The 17674-nt window shown below is 37.6% G+C and overlaps 2 protein-coding genes across 4 annotated transcripts in view; both read right to left on the bottom strand.

Moving 5' to 3' along the window:
* LOC150076737 (lysosomal alpha-glucosidase-like) overlaps nt 1-10182 on the bottom strand; it is a 154263-nt gene extending 144081 nt beyond the window's left edge. Inside the window, exon 1 of one of the 2 annotated variants that reach the window (XM_090386529.1) lies at nt 9712-10182. In XM_090386529.1, coding sequence (XP_090242655.1) covers nt 9712-10083 — 372 coding nt within the window. In that variant the 5' untranslated portion in view covers nt 10084-10182. Of the gene's footprint in view, nt 1-1070; nt 1696-9711 lie in introns of those variants that run through there. The other variant, XM_090386528.1, reaches the window with a different exon arrangement.
* A 5349-nt stretch (nt 10183-15531) lies between these two features.
* The window catches only part of LOC150076736 (lysosomal alpha-glucosidase-like), a 238790-nt gene continuing 236647 nt past the window's right edge, over nt 15532-17674 (bottom strand). The window contains exon 18 of one of the 2 annotated variants that reach the window (XM_090386832.1): nt 15532-15698. In XM_090386832.1, coding sequence (XP_090242958.1) covers nt 15606-15698 — 93 coding nt within the window. In that variant the 3' untranslated portion in view covers nt 15532-15605. The remainder of the gene's footprint in view (nt 15699-17674) is intronic. The other variant, XM_090386831.1, reaches the window with a different exon arrangement.

The following is a 17674-nucleotide window of genomic DNA, read 5'->3' as shown; positions in this document are numbered from 1 at the left end:
ACAGCTTTTATTATATTAAATATTTAAAAAAAGCCTTGTTCCCCTATGAAGTTTCTTTTTTATTTTTGTAATCTGATATGATCCCTCCAAAAACCAAAGAGTTTATATCCTTATTGCAAGGTGAGATCAGCCAAACACTGGAAAATTGTTTACAAATAATACAGACATATGTTTTGAAATAATCTAGGGGAGAATGATTCACACCACACCAAATCTGTACTTGCTTATGACAGCCAATAAACCAACAATCCAGTTAACAAAGGATTGTGCAATTTCCTTATAATTTTTAATTTCCACTCCATGCCTTTCACTCAGACGATCTATTTATAAATTTATACTGAATAATATAAGGGCAAAAATATACATGGCCGCAATTTCATGAAATAAATTATCTCATTAAAGATGATTAAGTTTTCCCTGTTTTTCTCAAAGTAAATTAAAAATTCTAAATATTTTTATTCAAATTATTTAGAAATTTGTTCAAAAATCAGTGTGAAGCATGACGTAACGTCAAACAAAATTTGGATTTAATCATTAACAATAAAATAAAGTTTTGTTAAATTGAAGATATTGTACTGCATTTAAGGGCACCAGGGGCTCACATCTGGTGAGTATGGGCTTGGCACACCCAGGGTCCTGAGCCAGATATCTTCATTCATCTCTTTCTTGGTGATTCCCATGACTTTTGACTCTTCTTCTTCTCTCTCTCTCAGGGTAACTCGAGAATTTTTTTTTTTTTTTTTTTTGGCTGGTGCAGCATAAGCCTCAGACTTCCTTGCACCATGTAACTAATAATAATAATATCTCTCAATCATATTATTTAGCTGAACTACAGATTATGGGTACATCTTGTCATTGCATTGCGGGCAAGGCCAAATTCGGGATGTATTCAAGCAAAAGAAGCCACTTCTTTCCAGATTATGACATACCTCCTCCGGAGGTATGTCATAATCTGGAAAATAACCTATTATTTTAATGGCACAGGCTTTATTAGTTCTCTATTAACAATATATAATCAAAAGCACGGATAAAATATATAAAAAAGATCAAAGTGTTACTTTGAACTTTACCCTAATTCTTAGTCTGTGGTCATCTAAATAGGTGACGGTGAAATTCAGATTTACTGCATCCTTTGGAAATCCAGATGGTAATGTACGGTGAAGGACAGCTTGCAATCCTTGGGATATTTGCTTGATTGAAATCAGGCTATAACCCACATAATTCGATGGATAATAACAATACGGCACGTCAAGAGGTGGAGGAACTTGGATATTCTCAAAAGATATATTAGCATTTAATGGGTGCCAGCAACATCCGCGGTCTATGCATTGCTTCTCAGACCCTACTGCACCAGGATGGCAATCAAACTTCATGAGATCTGGGACACTGAAACATATGGAAGTCCTAGAAGTAAGGTTTCGATTATCTTTAATGACATAATCACTGGAATTATTCTCTGTTGAACTAATTCCTTCTGGTAACGATGTTTGCCAAAAGTCGGAAGTGGAATCTGGAGAGCCATTATTCATAGTTTCATTAAAAATATCATCTTCCATATAAATAAAAATTCGGTATGGATGCTTAACTAATATAATACGATTAAGTGTCCGTAAAACACAAAGAAATATTAGTAATGATACTATTACTGTCACCAAAAACCATATGAAAACAATGTAGTGCTTCCCTTTTTTCCTGGGAACAGCAGAATTGTCAACAGGAATTGAAATTTGACTTTTAACTGCATTGTCAAATAGAGGGAATTTATCCCCAGAGTTTCTTGGAATAGTCATTGGCGTTATGTAACTATTTTAGCAAAAATAATAATGTGAAAGTGGGAATAAGCATTTAAATCTTATAAACCAGAAAAACAACTATCCACTTCGTCAATAGTGACATTATAATACTAAATACTAGAGTCGACTACATGTGCTCCGTTCGTGCTCAAGTTTTCGATGACAGTGCCACTCCGAGTCAAAAATTGGAACTTATTAACAACCACAAACATCTTTAATTAAACAAAGCAATCGCAACATTAATTAGTGCATTTGCGTAATTACTACACAGTTGAATTTTTTAGGCAAAATGTAGTTTGCAGATTGGTATAATTATTGTAAGTCTCATATTGTGAAATCCTTCAAAACGAGATTTCCAGAAGTAACAGTAGTCTTCTCTAATGAGAACCCCAGGGGCTCACATCTGGTGAGTATGGACTTGGCACACCCAGGGTCCTGAGCTGGATATCATCATTCTTCTCTTTCTTGGTGATTCCCCTCTCTCTCGGGGTAATTGGGATTTTTTTTTTTTTTTTTTTTTTTTTTGGCTGGTGCAGTATAAGCCTCTGGCTTCCTTGCACCATATAGCTAAAAATAATAATAATAAGCGTAATTTACTTGAAGTATAGTGGGGGGAGGAACTCGTAGCGAGGATTTCCCAATATGAGACGTTACACTAATGCTGCCAATATAGAAACTTCAGTTTGTTTTTAAAACATTTAACTAAGTAGTAATTATGCAAATACACTAATATCATAGTTGAAGCTTTCTGCCCTAAAATATCATTAATACAAAGGAATTGTTTAAATAATTTTCACCTCACTCTGTTCTTAGCAATTAACCATGAAAACTATTTAGTCTATGTTAGAAGTGCGCATGGCTGGGGGTCCTCGTGAGTAGGACAGTTGATAGAATCGCCATCAACCCACACTGGGTGGAAAAGTTCAAGTCCCGTCGATAACATGAGCAATTTTTGTGGGCCTTTTTCACAACGTGGCTGAGTTAGTCGTTCTCAGGCGAGGTAGCTTAGTTTTTGATCCGGAATCTGGACAATTTATATACATAAATTATATGGTGCAATAAGTTGCTGAAGCGCCTAAAAACGATAAATTGCGTTACCCAGGAAAATACTGCAGCTTTCTTCTAAACCTCTAAGAAGTTACACAAACCACTTTAAAAAGAGGATAATATTCATCCCATTCTAGTAACTACCAACACACTTTGATTAGAACATTCATTTTGCACTTTGAAGAAATGCATTCTGCACTGAATATGCATACCAGATATTCAAACGTGACCCCAGTTTCAATCAGGAATTTAAGGCCATAAGCCAGTGTAAAATTCTGCCATATACACTGTGCTGTCACTTTATTAGGTAAACCCCTGCTGTGTACACAAACGGTTTGTCCTACCACATTGCAAGTCACATGACTCCAGTTATGGATATAAATGCAGCAGAAAAACTTTTCTAGTTTCAGTTAAGCGTATAAACGGTAACAAGAATGGGGAAAAGGAGTGATCTAACGGATTTCGAACGTGGCGTGGCATAGCATGGTAGTAGGTGCAAGGCATGCTGGACAAAGCATCTCTGAAACGGCAGTTCTCGTAAACTTTTCACGTACCACAGTTTCAAGGGTGTATCGAAAATGGCGCAATGAACAGAAAACATCCTCTCAATGGCACTCCTGTGGAAGAAAATCGCTTGTTGACGAGAGAGGTCAGAGGGAGATGGCTAGAATTGTGTAAGCAAACAGACGGGCCACAATATCGCACATCATGTCAGAATACAACCTTGGTGTGCAGAACAAAATATCACAACGGACCACTACTCGCACTTTATCGCGAATGGGCTACAACAGCCGACGGCCACATGGCATACCTTTGTTATCAATGAAGAACAAGAGAGCAGCATGCCTCCTGTGGGCACAGCAACACCAGAACTGGACTATCGAGGATTAAAAAACAATTGCTTGGTCTGACGAGTCGAAGTTCCTGGTGCATCATGTTGATGAAAGGCTCAAAATTTGGCGAAAACAACATGAATCCATGGACCCGTCATGTCTGACGACTACTGTGCAAGGTAGTGGAGGCAGTGTGGGGATTTCTTGGCACACGTTGGGTCCATTGATACCTATAGATTCACGTCTGAATACCACATCGTTGCTGACCAAGTGCATCCGTTCATGTTGACAGTTTATTCTTAGTCAGATGGTTACTTCCAGCAGGATAATGCGCCAGTGCACAAAGCCCGAATCACTATGGGATGGTTCCAGGAACATGACAATGACTTTTCGTTGCTGCAGTGACCCGCTCAGTCCACGGATCTCAATCCTATTGAACATCTTTGGGATGAGCTGCAAAGGGCTGTTCGCTGCAGGCCTACACCTCCGTCGAATCTCAAGGAACTGCGTGACACACTCAGTCTGAATGGTACTCCATTCCCGCCCAACGTTTCAGCATCTTGTTCAAACCATGCCTAGACAAATTCAGGCTGTTTTGAAGGCTAAAGGTAGGTGTACCTAATAAGGCACACTATTAGGTAGGTGTACCTAATAAAGTGGCCGGACAGTGTATATTATGGGGTATGTCATTTAGGGTATGGGGAAGCGATTTGTAGAAGAAAAAAAATTAGTTCAAATTTTCGCCACTAGGGGGAAAATTGGCACTGTAAACATCAGATGGAATACTTAACTTGGGATTAGATTTTAATATCAGAACTTAGAAATCTACAGATATTGTTCTATGTGCTTCCCTTTACTTGAGATGACATTCTGAAAACGGACTGCGTGCGACATAGTTTCGGGTAGTATCTCATTGGGGATATTGGCTACATGCTGTTTAATACTGGCTTTCAAATCGACAAGCGTCTGTATGCCGCCAGGTAAGCTTTGTCTTTCAGGTATCCCTGTGGAAAGTCTCTAGAAATGATGCGATCATTTCCGAATGTTAAACGGAGCAGTTCCTTCACTTGTCGATCAACATGGGGAGGGACACCATCTTGAACACTACGGTCTCCAAGCATTGCCTTTATTGCAGAGCGGGAATAATATGATCTCTTAGAAGAGCGCAGTACCGTACACGAATGTGTATGGTACCTTACAAGGAGGGGCCATGAGGTGTAGACTCTGCAAAGAAAAATGGTCCGATTATAAACTCTGCTGTGGATCCAGGCCATACTGTAACGTATGGACTTAGTCGTGCGTGGTCTTTCATGCACAGCACATGGACGAGAAGTTCCCCAAATTCGGCAGTTTTGCATTTACAGCCCCATGAAGAGTGAAATCAGACCACACGATCATTCGAGCTCATGTATCGTCAAGTTCCATAAGGGCCAGAAATCGTAGAGCAACCTATTCGTTGTTGCTGATCACAAGACTTTAGTTCCTGCACTATGTGAATCTTGTACGGGTACCAGCGTAAAATTATTCGAAGCACTTTACATACAGTAGACCAAGGAAGGTTCAAGTCTCTTGACACCCCTGTGGCACTACTGACTGGTAGTGTTTCGCATTCTGACCTGGAGGCCATTGCAACCGTCACTTCATCCACTACCTCCGCTCCGATACGTGGTCGTCCCCTGCCTGGAATTACATCTAACTCCACAGTCGCTTCAAATTTCTTTATTAGTTTTCGAAGCCTCACTGATGTCAAAAGTTCTTTACCCAAACCTTTAAGTTTCCGATATTCACGTAGTGCTGCATTAGCATTAGTAGAGGCATACGATGCAAGAAAGTAAGTTTATGCAGCATCAGCCAAAAAAAAAAAAAAAAAAACCACTCCCATTTCATCCCTCCGTTCGTTCCAAATACCTGTCCAACTCAGCTTTAAATTTATTTAGGCTATCAACTTCCACAACAAGGGATGGAAGTCTGTTCCACCAACCAACTACCCGCTGACTAAATGCAAACTTCCGCACATCTATCCTACATCTGTCTTTCCTTAATTTGAATTTATGTCCTCTCAGGTGATTATTCTGAGCAAGAGGAAGAATCCCATCAGTATTGAACTTGCTCAAACCATTCAAGACTTTATACACCTCAATCAGATCACCTCGCAGGTGTCTAGTCTACAGACACTGCAATTTTCAAAACTTAAGCCTTTCTTCGTAAGAGCAACTCTTCGTTCCATTCATTCTCTATCTAGCTATACAATTATTCTAGTATAACAGTTTTACTAAAAGAGCACGATCCTTTTTTGGAAGTGCCATAATGGCTATTGACGATGGCGTTGGCCGTTCTGCTTTATTCTAACGGAATGTCATTTGCGTAAGCAGCGTCTTGAAGTAAATGACAACTTTTACGTACGTGCAGCACCGTTTTCCCCCTGGTGGCAGAAGTTTGAACTAATTTTCTTAATTGTACAAATCGCTTTCGCATACCCTAAATCAGTGTTTCTCAAAGGGTGTGCCGCGTCACATTAGTGTGCCGCAAAATTTTCCAAGTGTGCCGCGAAATTTAGAAATTTCTTCTTCTATGACTACGTAGGTGTGCCGCGAAATTTTTCTTCTTTGGAAAATGTGCCACGAGAGTAAAAAGATTGAGAAACACTGCCCTAAATGACATACCCACCGATTTTCGTAGCGCTAACTCTAACCGTTTTGACACTAGGGCCTCCTGAATAGGGAAACTTATTTTATAACCATCCTGTTATACTATCACCGAGTAAGGCCATATTGCTCCGTGTATACTGTAAATTGCATGTACAAATCCAAACTATTATTTTTAGACCACCGAAATAATTAAATTGATCTGCCGTGCAATGTGTACTATGTCCCTAAATTGCGTATGTTCTATGGTCGATTTCCTGTTTTGCTGGACGAAAAATCTGAGTTGCCAGGGGAAAAAACCTTGCTATTACCCCCGAGACTGACTAACTCAGCCATTAAAAAAGCCCATTAAAGTTCCTCGCGTCATCTACGGGATTCAAACCAGGCCTTTTCCACCCTATATTGGGAGGACGGTGGCAATATCACTGGGCTACCTGCGCAGACGAAATTGCGTGTACATGTGAATTTTATGTTTGCTAGATGAAAAACCAGAATTTGCGCGAAGAAAAATCATGCAACCCTCACCTGAAACCGACTAACTCAGTCATGTTGTGAAAAGGCCCCAAAAATTCTTGATGTCATCGACGGACTCTAACTCAGGTATTTTCCACCCGGTGTGGGAAGGACAGCGATTGTGCCAACTGTGTTACCCCCAAGAGCAGCATTTTTGAAACATATTACTTTTCAATGTTGCTGTCAATACACTTTGGTCATCGATGTTGCAATACATTGATTTTCAATTGCGAAGAAAGTTTTGTCTAAGTCCCCCAGGAATGCATCTGCTGCAGCAATGATGTCACGTAGGAATATGGATGAAAGCCAGGTATTTTTTTTTTTTTAAGTAGGAAATAGGTGAAAGCCCCATTGTGCTAGATCTGGTTAATATTGTGGATGGTTTCAAAGCTGCAATCATACAGTGCAGCTATGGAAATGAGAAACTAGTGAGCAGGCACAATATGAGCTATATCACTGATGCGCCAACAACAAGCTCAGGCTATGAACTCTTCAACCCTCCCCGTCGTATTTAATCGAATGATTTTCATTGTTTCTTCCAAATAAATTATTGGTAGAGAATATTTTGTTAATAATATCTTTATTTTTTTAAAAATAAAGATATTAAAGATAAGATATTTTTAACGGAATGCATTTTTTACAAAAACTTAACTCTAGCGGCAGTTATTATTATTATTATTATCCATATGGTGCAAGGAAGCTTGAGGCTTATGCTGCACCAAGCAAAAAAAAAAAAAAAATTCCGAGTTACCCTGAGAGAGAGAGAGAGAGAGAGAGAGAGAGAGAGAGAGAGAATCAAAAGTAGAAGGGAATCACCAAGAAAGAGAATTATATCATGCCTTTCCGTTATAAACTGCAATTGTTACCCTTTTTTATCTAAGCAACGCTTTTTTTTTTTTTTTTTTTTTATAATTCCAGTTATTGATAACTAATAAAACCTTTTTTTTTTCCCAACACTTCCGGTTGCTTGAATATGAAATATAATTCGCGATCATAAAATTCCTAAACTGTACGGTAAACGAATTCTTTTTTTTAAAAATCGTCCCTTTGTAACCCACTTATGTAAGGATTTTTAAATTGGAGACTTTCAAAAGGGTACAGCGTTGTTACAGCTGTAGACCCTTTTGCCAATTGCTTTTGCATTTCCTTCACCACAAATTCTTTGAGTTGCTTTTTGGAATACCATACGCCTCAGATGCTGCCTTTTGTGTAGATGTAAAAACTCCTAATTGCCTTCACAAATTTCAAATACTTTCAGAAATGTGTATGCAGTGTATATACACTGAGTGATCACTAAATTATGATCACTCGGTGTATATAGTGAGTACATATACACTGAGTACAGCAGCTATCCGACGTGGTATTGATTCAACAAGATGACGGAAGCGCTCGGGAAGTATGGCCAACCAAGCTGTGTGTAATGCGGTCAGCAATGCAGGTATGGAGGTGATTGGTGTATCCATACGCCTGATATGCCTTTCCATAGTGTCCCACAAAGGGCTCTATGGGATTGATAAAGGGGAAGTTCGAATGCCAATCGATATGCTGGAAGTCAGAACTGTGTTCCTCAAACCATTCCTGCACAACAAGTGCCTGATGGCTCGGCACATTGTTATCTTGGAAGACACCATCGCTATTCGGGGAAAAAGTATAACAAAGCACTGTGTACAGTCAGCAAGCAGTTGACGATAGCAGAGACCACTGATACGTTGTTCCACATGCACCAGAGGTTCAAGTTCCTGCCAGTGAAACATGCCCCACACAATACAATCGCCTCCACCGGCCTGCACTTTTGATACCGTGCATGATAGATCAAGAGCTTTATGTTGTTAACGCCAAATCCGTATACAACCGTCCACGGTGTGGAGTAAATAACGTGACTCATCCGACCAGCACACCTTCTTCCAGTCGTCTAACATCCAATTTGCATACTCTTTGCACCAGGCGAGTCTTTTACACTGATGAACCTTGGTTATGAGAGGATGCCGTAGGGGTAGTCTGCTCGTATAGCCCATGGTGTGACGCATGGTCATGCCAGATATTGTTCCGGGTTGGCCCATGTTGTATTGGGTAGTCAACTCTTCAACAGTGCTGCGCCTGTTCGAGTCGTCGGACCCGGCGCTCACCTCTAACATCATAATTTATTTTAATGAAAATTTGGTGAACGAAAAATTATTTCCACATGCACACACATTTTGAAAAATATCCTGTCGGCACCTATACCACCAGGTCATTTTTATTCTTCACTATCCCGAGTCTCGGTCTGCGCGTGTAGCACAATGGTATCGTCAGCGTCCTCCCCACACTGGGTGGAAAAGGCCCGGGTTCGAATCCCGTCGATGACGCGAGGAACTTTAGTGGGCTTTTTTCACTCCGTGGCTGACCTAGTCAGTCTCAGGCGTAGATAGCAAGGGTTTCCCTCACAGTAAAACAGGCAAATCGACGCAATTTACAGTCATAATACATATATGGTCCTAATATAATAATTTGAATTTTATCCCGAGTCTCGTACCAAGTTTATATGCTAATCCGTGATTACTTGGAGCAGAGATCTCTTCTGTCCCTTGGGACTGACCATTAGTCAACTGCTGTTCACATGGAACCCTTCTCCACCTCAGCCCTGAAGGTTCTCACTTGAGTATTTATTACTACCACGCTGATGCGCCATTTCAAATACTTTTGAGGAATCAACACCTTCAGTCTTGGAAAAAAAAAAAACCTTTATCATAAACACTTTTCTCCGTTTTGATGACTGTATTCATCCAAACTATAAACATTGCTTTTTACAACAGTAGCAACATATAAAAATTATCCCTTAAACAACGTCATAATAAGTCCAAAAAAAATAAGGAAATTTAAAGTATAAACTTCCCAACTTACTTGAATTCTCAATCTGTATTTATCCACAAAAGTGACTTTTAAATTTAACTTTACAATATCTTTCGGATATCCTGACGGAATAACACGCTGAAGTAAAGCTCGCAGTCCCAAGGGTGTCCTAGTGCTCGATGTTATTTTGTATCCTATGTATTTCGTTGCATTATAACAAGAAGGAATGCCTAGTAACCGATAAATTTTGCTGTTAACAGAATTCGGTGGATTCCAACAACAGCCACGACGAATGCATTGCTGTTCGGAGGTTGGTGTATTAGGATAACAAACTACTTTCCAAAGATCGGGTACATTTGCGCACTTGTTGACCTTAATGTCATTAGACCCACTGGTACACAGAACGATAACAGCAACCATCATTGAAACTATTAACAGGCCTATCAAAAAGATAAGAACTATACATTTTTTCTTCTTTCGCCAGTTTGCATTTTGTTCAGAAACAGAATTTCGGCTGTCACCGTTATATGCGGCAAAAGATAATTCACTATCTGTATGGTTTAGAAAGACCATTGTTATTTCAATAGAAATAAAACTTGGAGCACATTGAATAAATAGATACAAAAGGCTGTTCAGCAGACAGTGAATTAGGATCAACTGTAAAGAAAATACTTGCAATTCATGCGATAAACGCCCATACAATGCACGTTTTTCGCCAAACGCTACTTTAAACAGACAGGTTATCGTCTGTTGGGGTACCGATGACAGCGCCGTGCCAGGTTTTTATGGAAAGTACAGTATTTTTATGAAATATTTATAGAATAATTTTTATAAAATTGTTTTCACAGACTGATGAAGTGAAGATTTTATGAAAATAAAAAAGCTATATATTTTATTGTTAATTAATATTGATATTTGAATTTTAATTAAAAAATTAACATGTCACACAATCAGACGAACTGTTTTCACTTTTCAAGGAAACATTTTTCAGCAGAATAAGTTTTCTGTTCATGCGTCGTGGTAGCCACACGTTTGCATTTTATGATTTCACGAGGATTCAAACAGCAGCGTGTGTGACTTTGTACTTTAATCAGATTATTGCACTAAGATCAAGCCCAAGTAGACAACGTGTAGGGGGATATTTGTTGAAGGGCACGAAAAAATAAGGGAAACGAGTTAGGTCCAGCTGGGCTCCAGCTTTTTTTTTTTTTTTTTACATGGCTGTAGATAATTTTTGTTACGTCATACTAGATATCTCCCTATACATTAAAATGTTTTTCTTCCTAGTGATATTTATTCGAGCCAATGGGAGAAGAGGACGAGGCAATTACGTCACTACCAGTGTTGAATCCAGAAGTTAAAATATGCATAAATATAAATTTGAATATTATTTAACATCTAAATACTAATAGTTCACAAAAACCACATTACTGACAATAATCACAGTTTAATATGAAAATCATCGATTAAAATTTTCAAAAAAAAATATATATATACAAATTATAATCAAACGTGAAAATACTGTATTATAATAATATTATTGCTTTTTCTTTGCATGTGTATCAATCATTTATTAATTTTTCCGATAACTTATTCGGGCCCTCAGCTTATCTTCATGCAATCTTGCAATATATATTTCAAGATTTTATTACGTATGTACAGATGCATACATAATAAAAAGGTTATAAAATGTATTATTTATAGGCTGCGACCAAACCGACTCGTTTGTGGTATACAAAGGAACACTTTATAATTACAATTACAATAGCATCTGTCAGGAACCAATTCAGGCGAACCTATTCGAAACCTGTAATCTTTTTTAGGAAATACAAACAATGAATTAGTCAAAAGTAGACCGTTTGTGTTAAACACAATCAAGAGATGGTTTGTGTGAAAATAAAAGGAACCTGAAAACCATAAAACTAAAATGCGGACACTTGAAATAGTGACGTTTAGTTACAATTAGTGCAGCCGGGAATACTGCCCATTTAATTAATTTGAAAATTTAGTGTCTTTGAATTTTAGTGATTTATTTTTGCCGTCTACTACCTAACAAGTACCACGTTAGTTGATGTGATTTTTTTTTTTTTTTTTTTTGTGTAGTGTTTATTTGACATACATTTATTGAATTCGTGGCTATGAAATTTTCATAAAATAAAAATTACTGTTTTTCAACAGGGGGAATTTTATATCACCGAGGGGAACTCACTCCCCTGGATTCAATCCTGGTCACTACAAATGCAATTAATTATTGAAACTGCCTCCATAACTTTCACCAACCTCGTGCACATGCTTCAATGTTTAACATTTGATGTTCCATTGTATATTAATGAATATTGTATATTTGTAAATATTTTAAATATCTGTATAGTTTGTAAATATTTCAGTTAAATATTTTAGTCCTGCTCTTTCGGATGTAACAATATTCCACATGCATTATGGAACCCGAAGCAAAAGGCCTTTGGCTAAAATCTCTTATTTGGGTACCACTTGTCTTCTCGCAGCGCGCGTGGTCGTAGAACGGAGTGATTGTACGTACGGTCGCGTTCAGTGATTGGATGATTATTGTGAATGCGTTTTGTTTCTGATTGTTTTGTCATCGAGGAGAGGGGGGTGCTTAGCTTAGGTAAGGTGTTTATCCTCCCCATCCCGCTGTTTTAAAATCGGAAAACTAGTTCCCGATTGTAAAACAATGGCAAGGGGTGGGTAACACCATAGGAATGTCAACCTAGGAGGAAGGGGGGCATGGATAAACAGTGAGTGACACCTTCCAGTCACTGCCTTCTTCCTGACTTTTAGTTGAAGTATGGAGTGGTACCCAAGATCTGAATTTTTACCAGGCCTTTTCCTAAGTGACTTATGTAAACGCAGGTAAATAATCCAGGGGCTCACATCTGGTGAGTATGGGCTTGGCACACCCAGGACCCCGAGCTGGATATCATCATTCTTCTCTTTCTTGGTGATTCCTTTCTACTTCTCTCTCTGTGTCTCTCAGGGTAACTCGGGAATTTTTTTTTTTTTTGGCTGGTGCAGCACAAGCCTGAGGCTTCCTTGCACCATATGGCCAATAATAATAATAATAATAATAATAATTACATAGTGATATTTATTCGACCATGAGAATGCCGTGCACTACAAATGCACAGATAAATAATTACATAGGTCAATTCCTGATTAGATATCGATCAGTGCGTTTCGAGAGGTGTGTCTTTTACATAGAAAAGATTTGACTTACTCCTTCATACCTCTACATATTTCGTAGAAAAGCGCGCGCAGTGACTGGCGAGCAGGGGCAGAGCCTCCTAGTAATATTAAAAATATAAGAGTGATTCGAACAACTGAAGGTTCATAATATTAGTTTTAATTTTTTATTGGACCTTTATTCGCTTCCATCTCTAAAAGTAATTGACATCAATGCTATTGACTTGTGTGAAGAAATAGAAATTTTGTCATTTTTATATAGCCAAACATGGAGCATTATGATGTGTTACAGTATATTTTTTTCAAATGATGTTCTTGCCATGTTTCCCAATGTTTCTATAGCAATACCAATATTTCTCACCCTTCCTGTCACCATAGCACTTTTTCCAAATCAAAAATAGTAAACTATTTAAGATCAACAATGACGAAAGAAAGCTTAACGAATTTGAGTCTCATTAGTATTGAAAAAAGATAGTTTCCAGATTCAATATTTCTGATAAGATATTTCAATAAGATAATCAAGAAGAATAAGCATTATTTAGTTTTTTACTATGATATTATTGTATTCTTGTTTGTTATATAATTTATATGTATGAACATAATACTTCTGTATGTATAATATTTACTTCATTGTTTCTTTTGTAATTAATTTTTAATTTATGCTTTTTATCAGTTGTGATTATGTAAATTTCGTTGTTAATTTGTTAATAATTATGACTGTATTACTCTTGTTATTAATTATCATTATATGAATAAAAGTATAACAAAATATATAAATATTTTAGAGGAGAGCGCGAAATTTCGATTGGCACCCGGACGCCACAATCACTAGGAACACCACTGTCTAGGGTATTTATAGTGGTGTTGAGTCTATAGACTAGGTCCACTGGTCACAATACATGGAACCACAAATTCTGTGTGCCCTACATTGTGCCAATTTTATGGAAGAGTCCATTATACCAGTGTTTCTCAAAGGGTGTGCCGCGTCACATTAGTGTGCCGCAAAATTTTCCAAGTGTGCCGCGAAATTTAGAAATTTCTTCTTCTATGACTACGTAGGTGTGCCGCGAAATTTTTCTTCTTTGGAAAATGTGCCACGAGAGTAAAAAGATTGAGAAACACTGCATTATACCTTCCAAACGCCGATGGTTTGAAATAATAACATCAGAACATTTCAGTAGCTAAACAGAGCTTCAACCTTAACCCAAGTGAACTATTTTGGGATGAAGTGGTATACAAAATTAAAGGAAGGTCAAGGTGAACCGTCTTTGTTAATGGAGCTCACAACGCCAAAAGGAGGAGGAGCAGATCATGATACCTCCTGCTTTCTACCAGAAATTAGTAGAACGTCTGCTTCATCGCATTATAACAGTATGATTCATTAGGGCCACTGGTGGCCAAATAATTTATTTGAATAAATGCACTATTTTTTTGGTCACAATTACAAGCACCCCGTGGCTTTTAGTAGGAGAGTGGACTGTTGTTTTTGTTTGTTTTATTAAATACAGGAGATCCGTAAAATCTGTGATAATTCGAGGCGGATTTACCGTGAAGCTAATGAAGCTTAAGCTTCAGGGCCCCACTTGTACGGGCCCATTTCATACCCTAGGAGGGTCCTTAGCAATGTGTTCACATGGTTATATGTTTTTGTAAAATTTGAAAAAGTAAGATATTTTAACCACAATCGGTTAAGACCGCTGTCTCTTTCCACTCCTATTTGCCCTTCGTCACACTTCCCCTCGTGTCGGGTGGCCGCTGGTATTTTTGGGATCTGGCTAAGGGGAAGTTCAGTTGGGGAATATGTTTAGTTTGGGTTTAGTAGGATATATCACCACAGGGGCTCACATCTTGTGAGTATGGGCTTGGCACACCCAGGGTCCTGAGCTGGATATCATCATTCTTCTCTTTCTTGGTGATTCCGTTCTACTTCTCTCTCTCTCTCTCTCTCTCTCTCTCTCTCTCTCAGGGTAACTCGGGAATTTTTTTTTTTTTTTTGGCTGGTACAGCATAAGCCTCAGTCTTCCCTGCACCATATGGCTAATAATAATAATAATAATATTTAACTATACATGGAAGTCGCAGTGACTTCCATGTATAGTTAAGTTATTGCTAGCCATCCCGGTGCAGGAAACAAGTGAGCAATCGCGGACTCCCGAATTGGACGTATATGAAGGGTACCTTCTTTTATCATCTTTAAATTTATTTATTAAAGAACCGAGAGAAAATTCAGATAAAAATTAATTAATGGAATATGAAACAAAGGTGAGCGATGAAATCGATATAAATTATTCTGAGATCGAGTAGCGAATTGTAACGAAAAAATTTTCAGATCATGCCAAAAGCAGTAATTCATTAAGAGGAAGAGATAAATTTCGAATGGAAGTAATGAACTTGGATTGTTTGATAATCCAATTAATGAAGGGGGGGGGGGGTGAATCATGTGAACACGTTGGAAAAAGATTTAAATTTCTTGCTGATTTTATACGCCACTACAACGAGGACATCGATGGCAAACTGGTTAATGAGTGTTGTCAATTCAAAGAGTATTTAAGATTAGTCACTGCACAAGAAAACTTAAAATGCCCTGAAATCTTACAGCTCACATATGAAAGAAACTCGATAGAGGTTTTCCAAAATTTCACAACAGTCCTAAAATTTACATGGCATTACCAATAACGATTTGTGAAGTTGAAAGAAACTATCAGTAATCATCATCATCATGAACTTGGTCCAACTTAGGTCTTTTAAGACCTGTTCCGTTGTAGTTCTTGGAGGTGGTCTTGATCTCGCCATCGTTGTCTTGGTCGACCCAAACTTCTTTTGCCTGTATGTACTATCTGTAATAAAAAACAAATTTCGATCAACCATGCTAGAGAAAATACTGAATTATCTTTCTATTTCTTTATAGAAAATGTTATTACAAATTCGTAATATCATTTTCATATGAAGAGACGATCAAAGAGTATGCGGTCAAAAAATGTAGGAAAAAAAGTATTATAGAGGTGTGTCAGGCAGTTAATTAATAAAAATATTGTTATTTTTGTGATATGATTTTCAGTTTTTATACATTTGTAATTTGTTGTTATTTTTCTTTTCTCATTCTAAATAAATATTCACTTCCGTACCTAATTTTTAATTCTTTTTCTTAAAGAAAATTCTGTAAGCTTCAAGCTCCGAAAAACCTGGATTCCCCCTAGTGATAACATATTTCGATTTTTATTTATTCCTCAATTTTTATTAAAATCGTGGAATAAATAAAGTATTACTATAATATAATAAATAAATAAATAAATAATATACTATAATAAATAAATAAATAATATACTATAATAAATAAATAAATAATATACTATAATAAATAAATAAATAAAAAATATACTATAATAAATAAATAAATAAATAAATAAAAAATATACTATAATAAAGAAATTAATGGTTGAGTGAATATTACTTTGTGAAATACGGAAAGGGAAGTGAAAACAATTGCTTTTATATCTTGTTAGTAATAACAAAGAACATGCCTGAAACCCAATGCCATTTTTTTTTTGTCCTGGCTGAATATAAATGAGTGAAAGTTGCTGTGTCGATGTTGTTTAGGGATGCAGCACATTATCAATTGTAAATGTATTTGACTCCCCGCCCTTTACCTTGACAAAGTTGAAAGTCATTGCCGTATGTATTACTGAAATAGCATGATACTGCACTGTAATACAAACAGTCATTTGTCTTCCCTCTTAACCCTGCGCGGTTACACCCCTTGAACAGCTAAACAATTGTAATGGACCGTTCTTCCAACCATTTTTTTTACCTGTAACAAATATAAACACATTACTGTCGAACCTCTAATGCAAAAATGAAGCTAAAGTAACTACAGAAGTACCTATTTACACTTTTCGCTCGATGACAAACAGAGTCGTCCTGAAAGATGCAGTTACTTGGCAGGTTGAAATGGTCTCTAATGGTTGGCAGCAATTTGCCTTCCAGTATAGCCAGGTATCCATTGGCATTTACGGAACCTTTTATAAACTGCAGGTGACCTACTCCGTGATATGAAATCGTCGTCAATAAAATTTCGTCAATAAAATGAGCGAATTCGAACTGCTGGTTAAAACAAGTAACGCGGACATAATAGGGCTTACAGAGACGTGGTGCCACCCGGAAATTGGGGATGATGAGTTTCAGTACGGCTTGTATAATGTATTTAGGAAGGATAGGTAGATAGAAGGGGTGGTGGGGTAATGCTTCTTATCAGAAGCAGCCTGAGTGCGACGATAGCTTTCCCGGATTCAGACATTTCACATGCTAGTATAGAGTCTGTATGGTGTGAGATAGTTGGAAACAAAGGTATAATGCGAGTAGGAGTAATCTACAGACCAGGTGATTGTGAAGATTATGACAAAAGCCTCTACATGCAAATGGAATGGGCAAGTAAGCGTCAATGCCTTATTATGGGTGATTTCAATTTGCCTCTAATTGATTGGAGTAAATGGGAAGGAAACTCGACATGGGGAACAAAATTTTTAAATCAACTAGATGACTGTTATTTGTATCAACATGTCAGGGAAAGTACTAGAGAAAAGAATATCCTAGACCTCATCATCACACATAAATCAGATGACATAACAGGGCTGACAGTAGAGGAACCAGTAACAGAAAGTGATCACGGAGTTCTACGGTGGATGATGACGAGAGAGGTAGCAGAAGTAAAAGGCAAAGGAATGGGTTTTAATTTCAGAAAAGGAAATTACGATGCCTTAAGGTACTACATGGCCTCTATTAACTGGGTAGATATCGCGCAGAGAATGAATTCAAT

Source organism: Mastigoproctus giganteus, chromosome 12 (genome assembly GCF_048544385.1).
Source record: "Mastigoproctus giganteus isolate SK-2022 chromosome 12, ASM4854438v1, whole genome shotgun sequence".
Taxonomy (NCBI): Eukaryota; Metazoa; Arthropoda; class Arachnida; order Uropygi; family Thelyphonidae; genus Mastigoproctus; species Mastigoproctus giganteus.
Note: the sequence above shows the minus strand (reverse complement) of the source record. Positions and strands in the feature narration are given on the sequence as shown.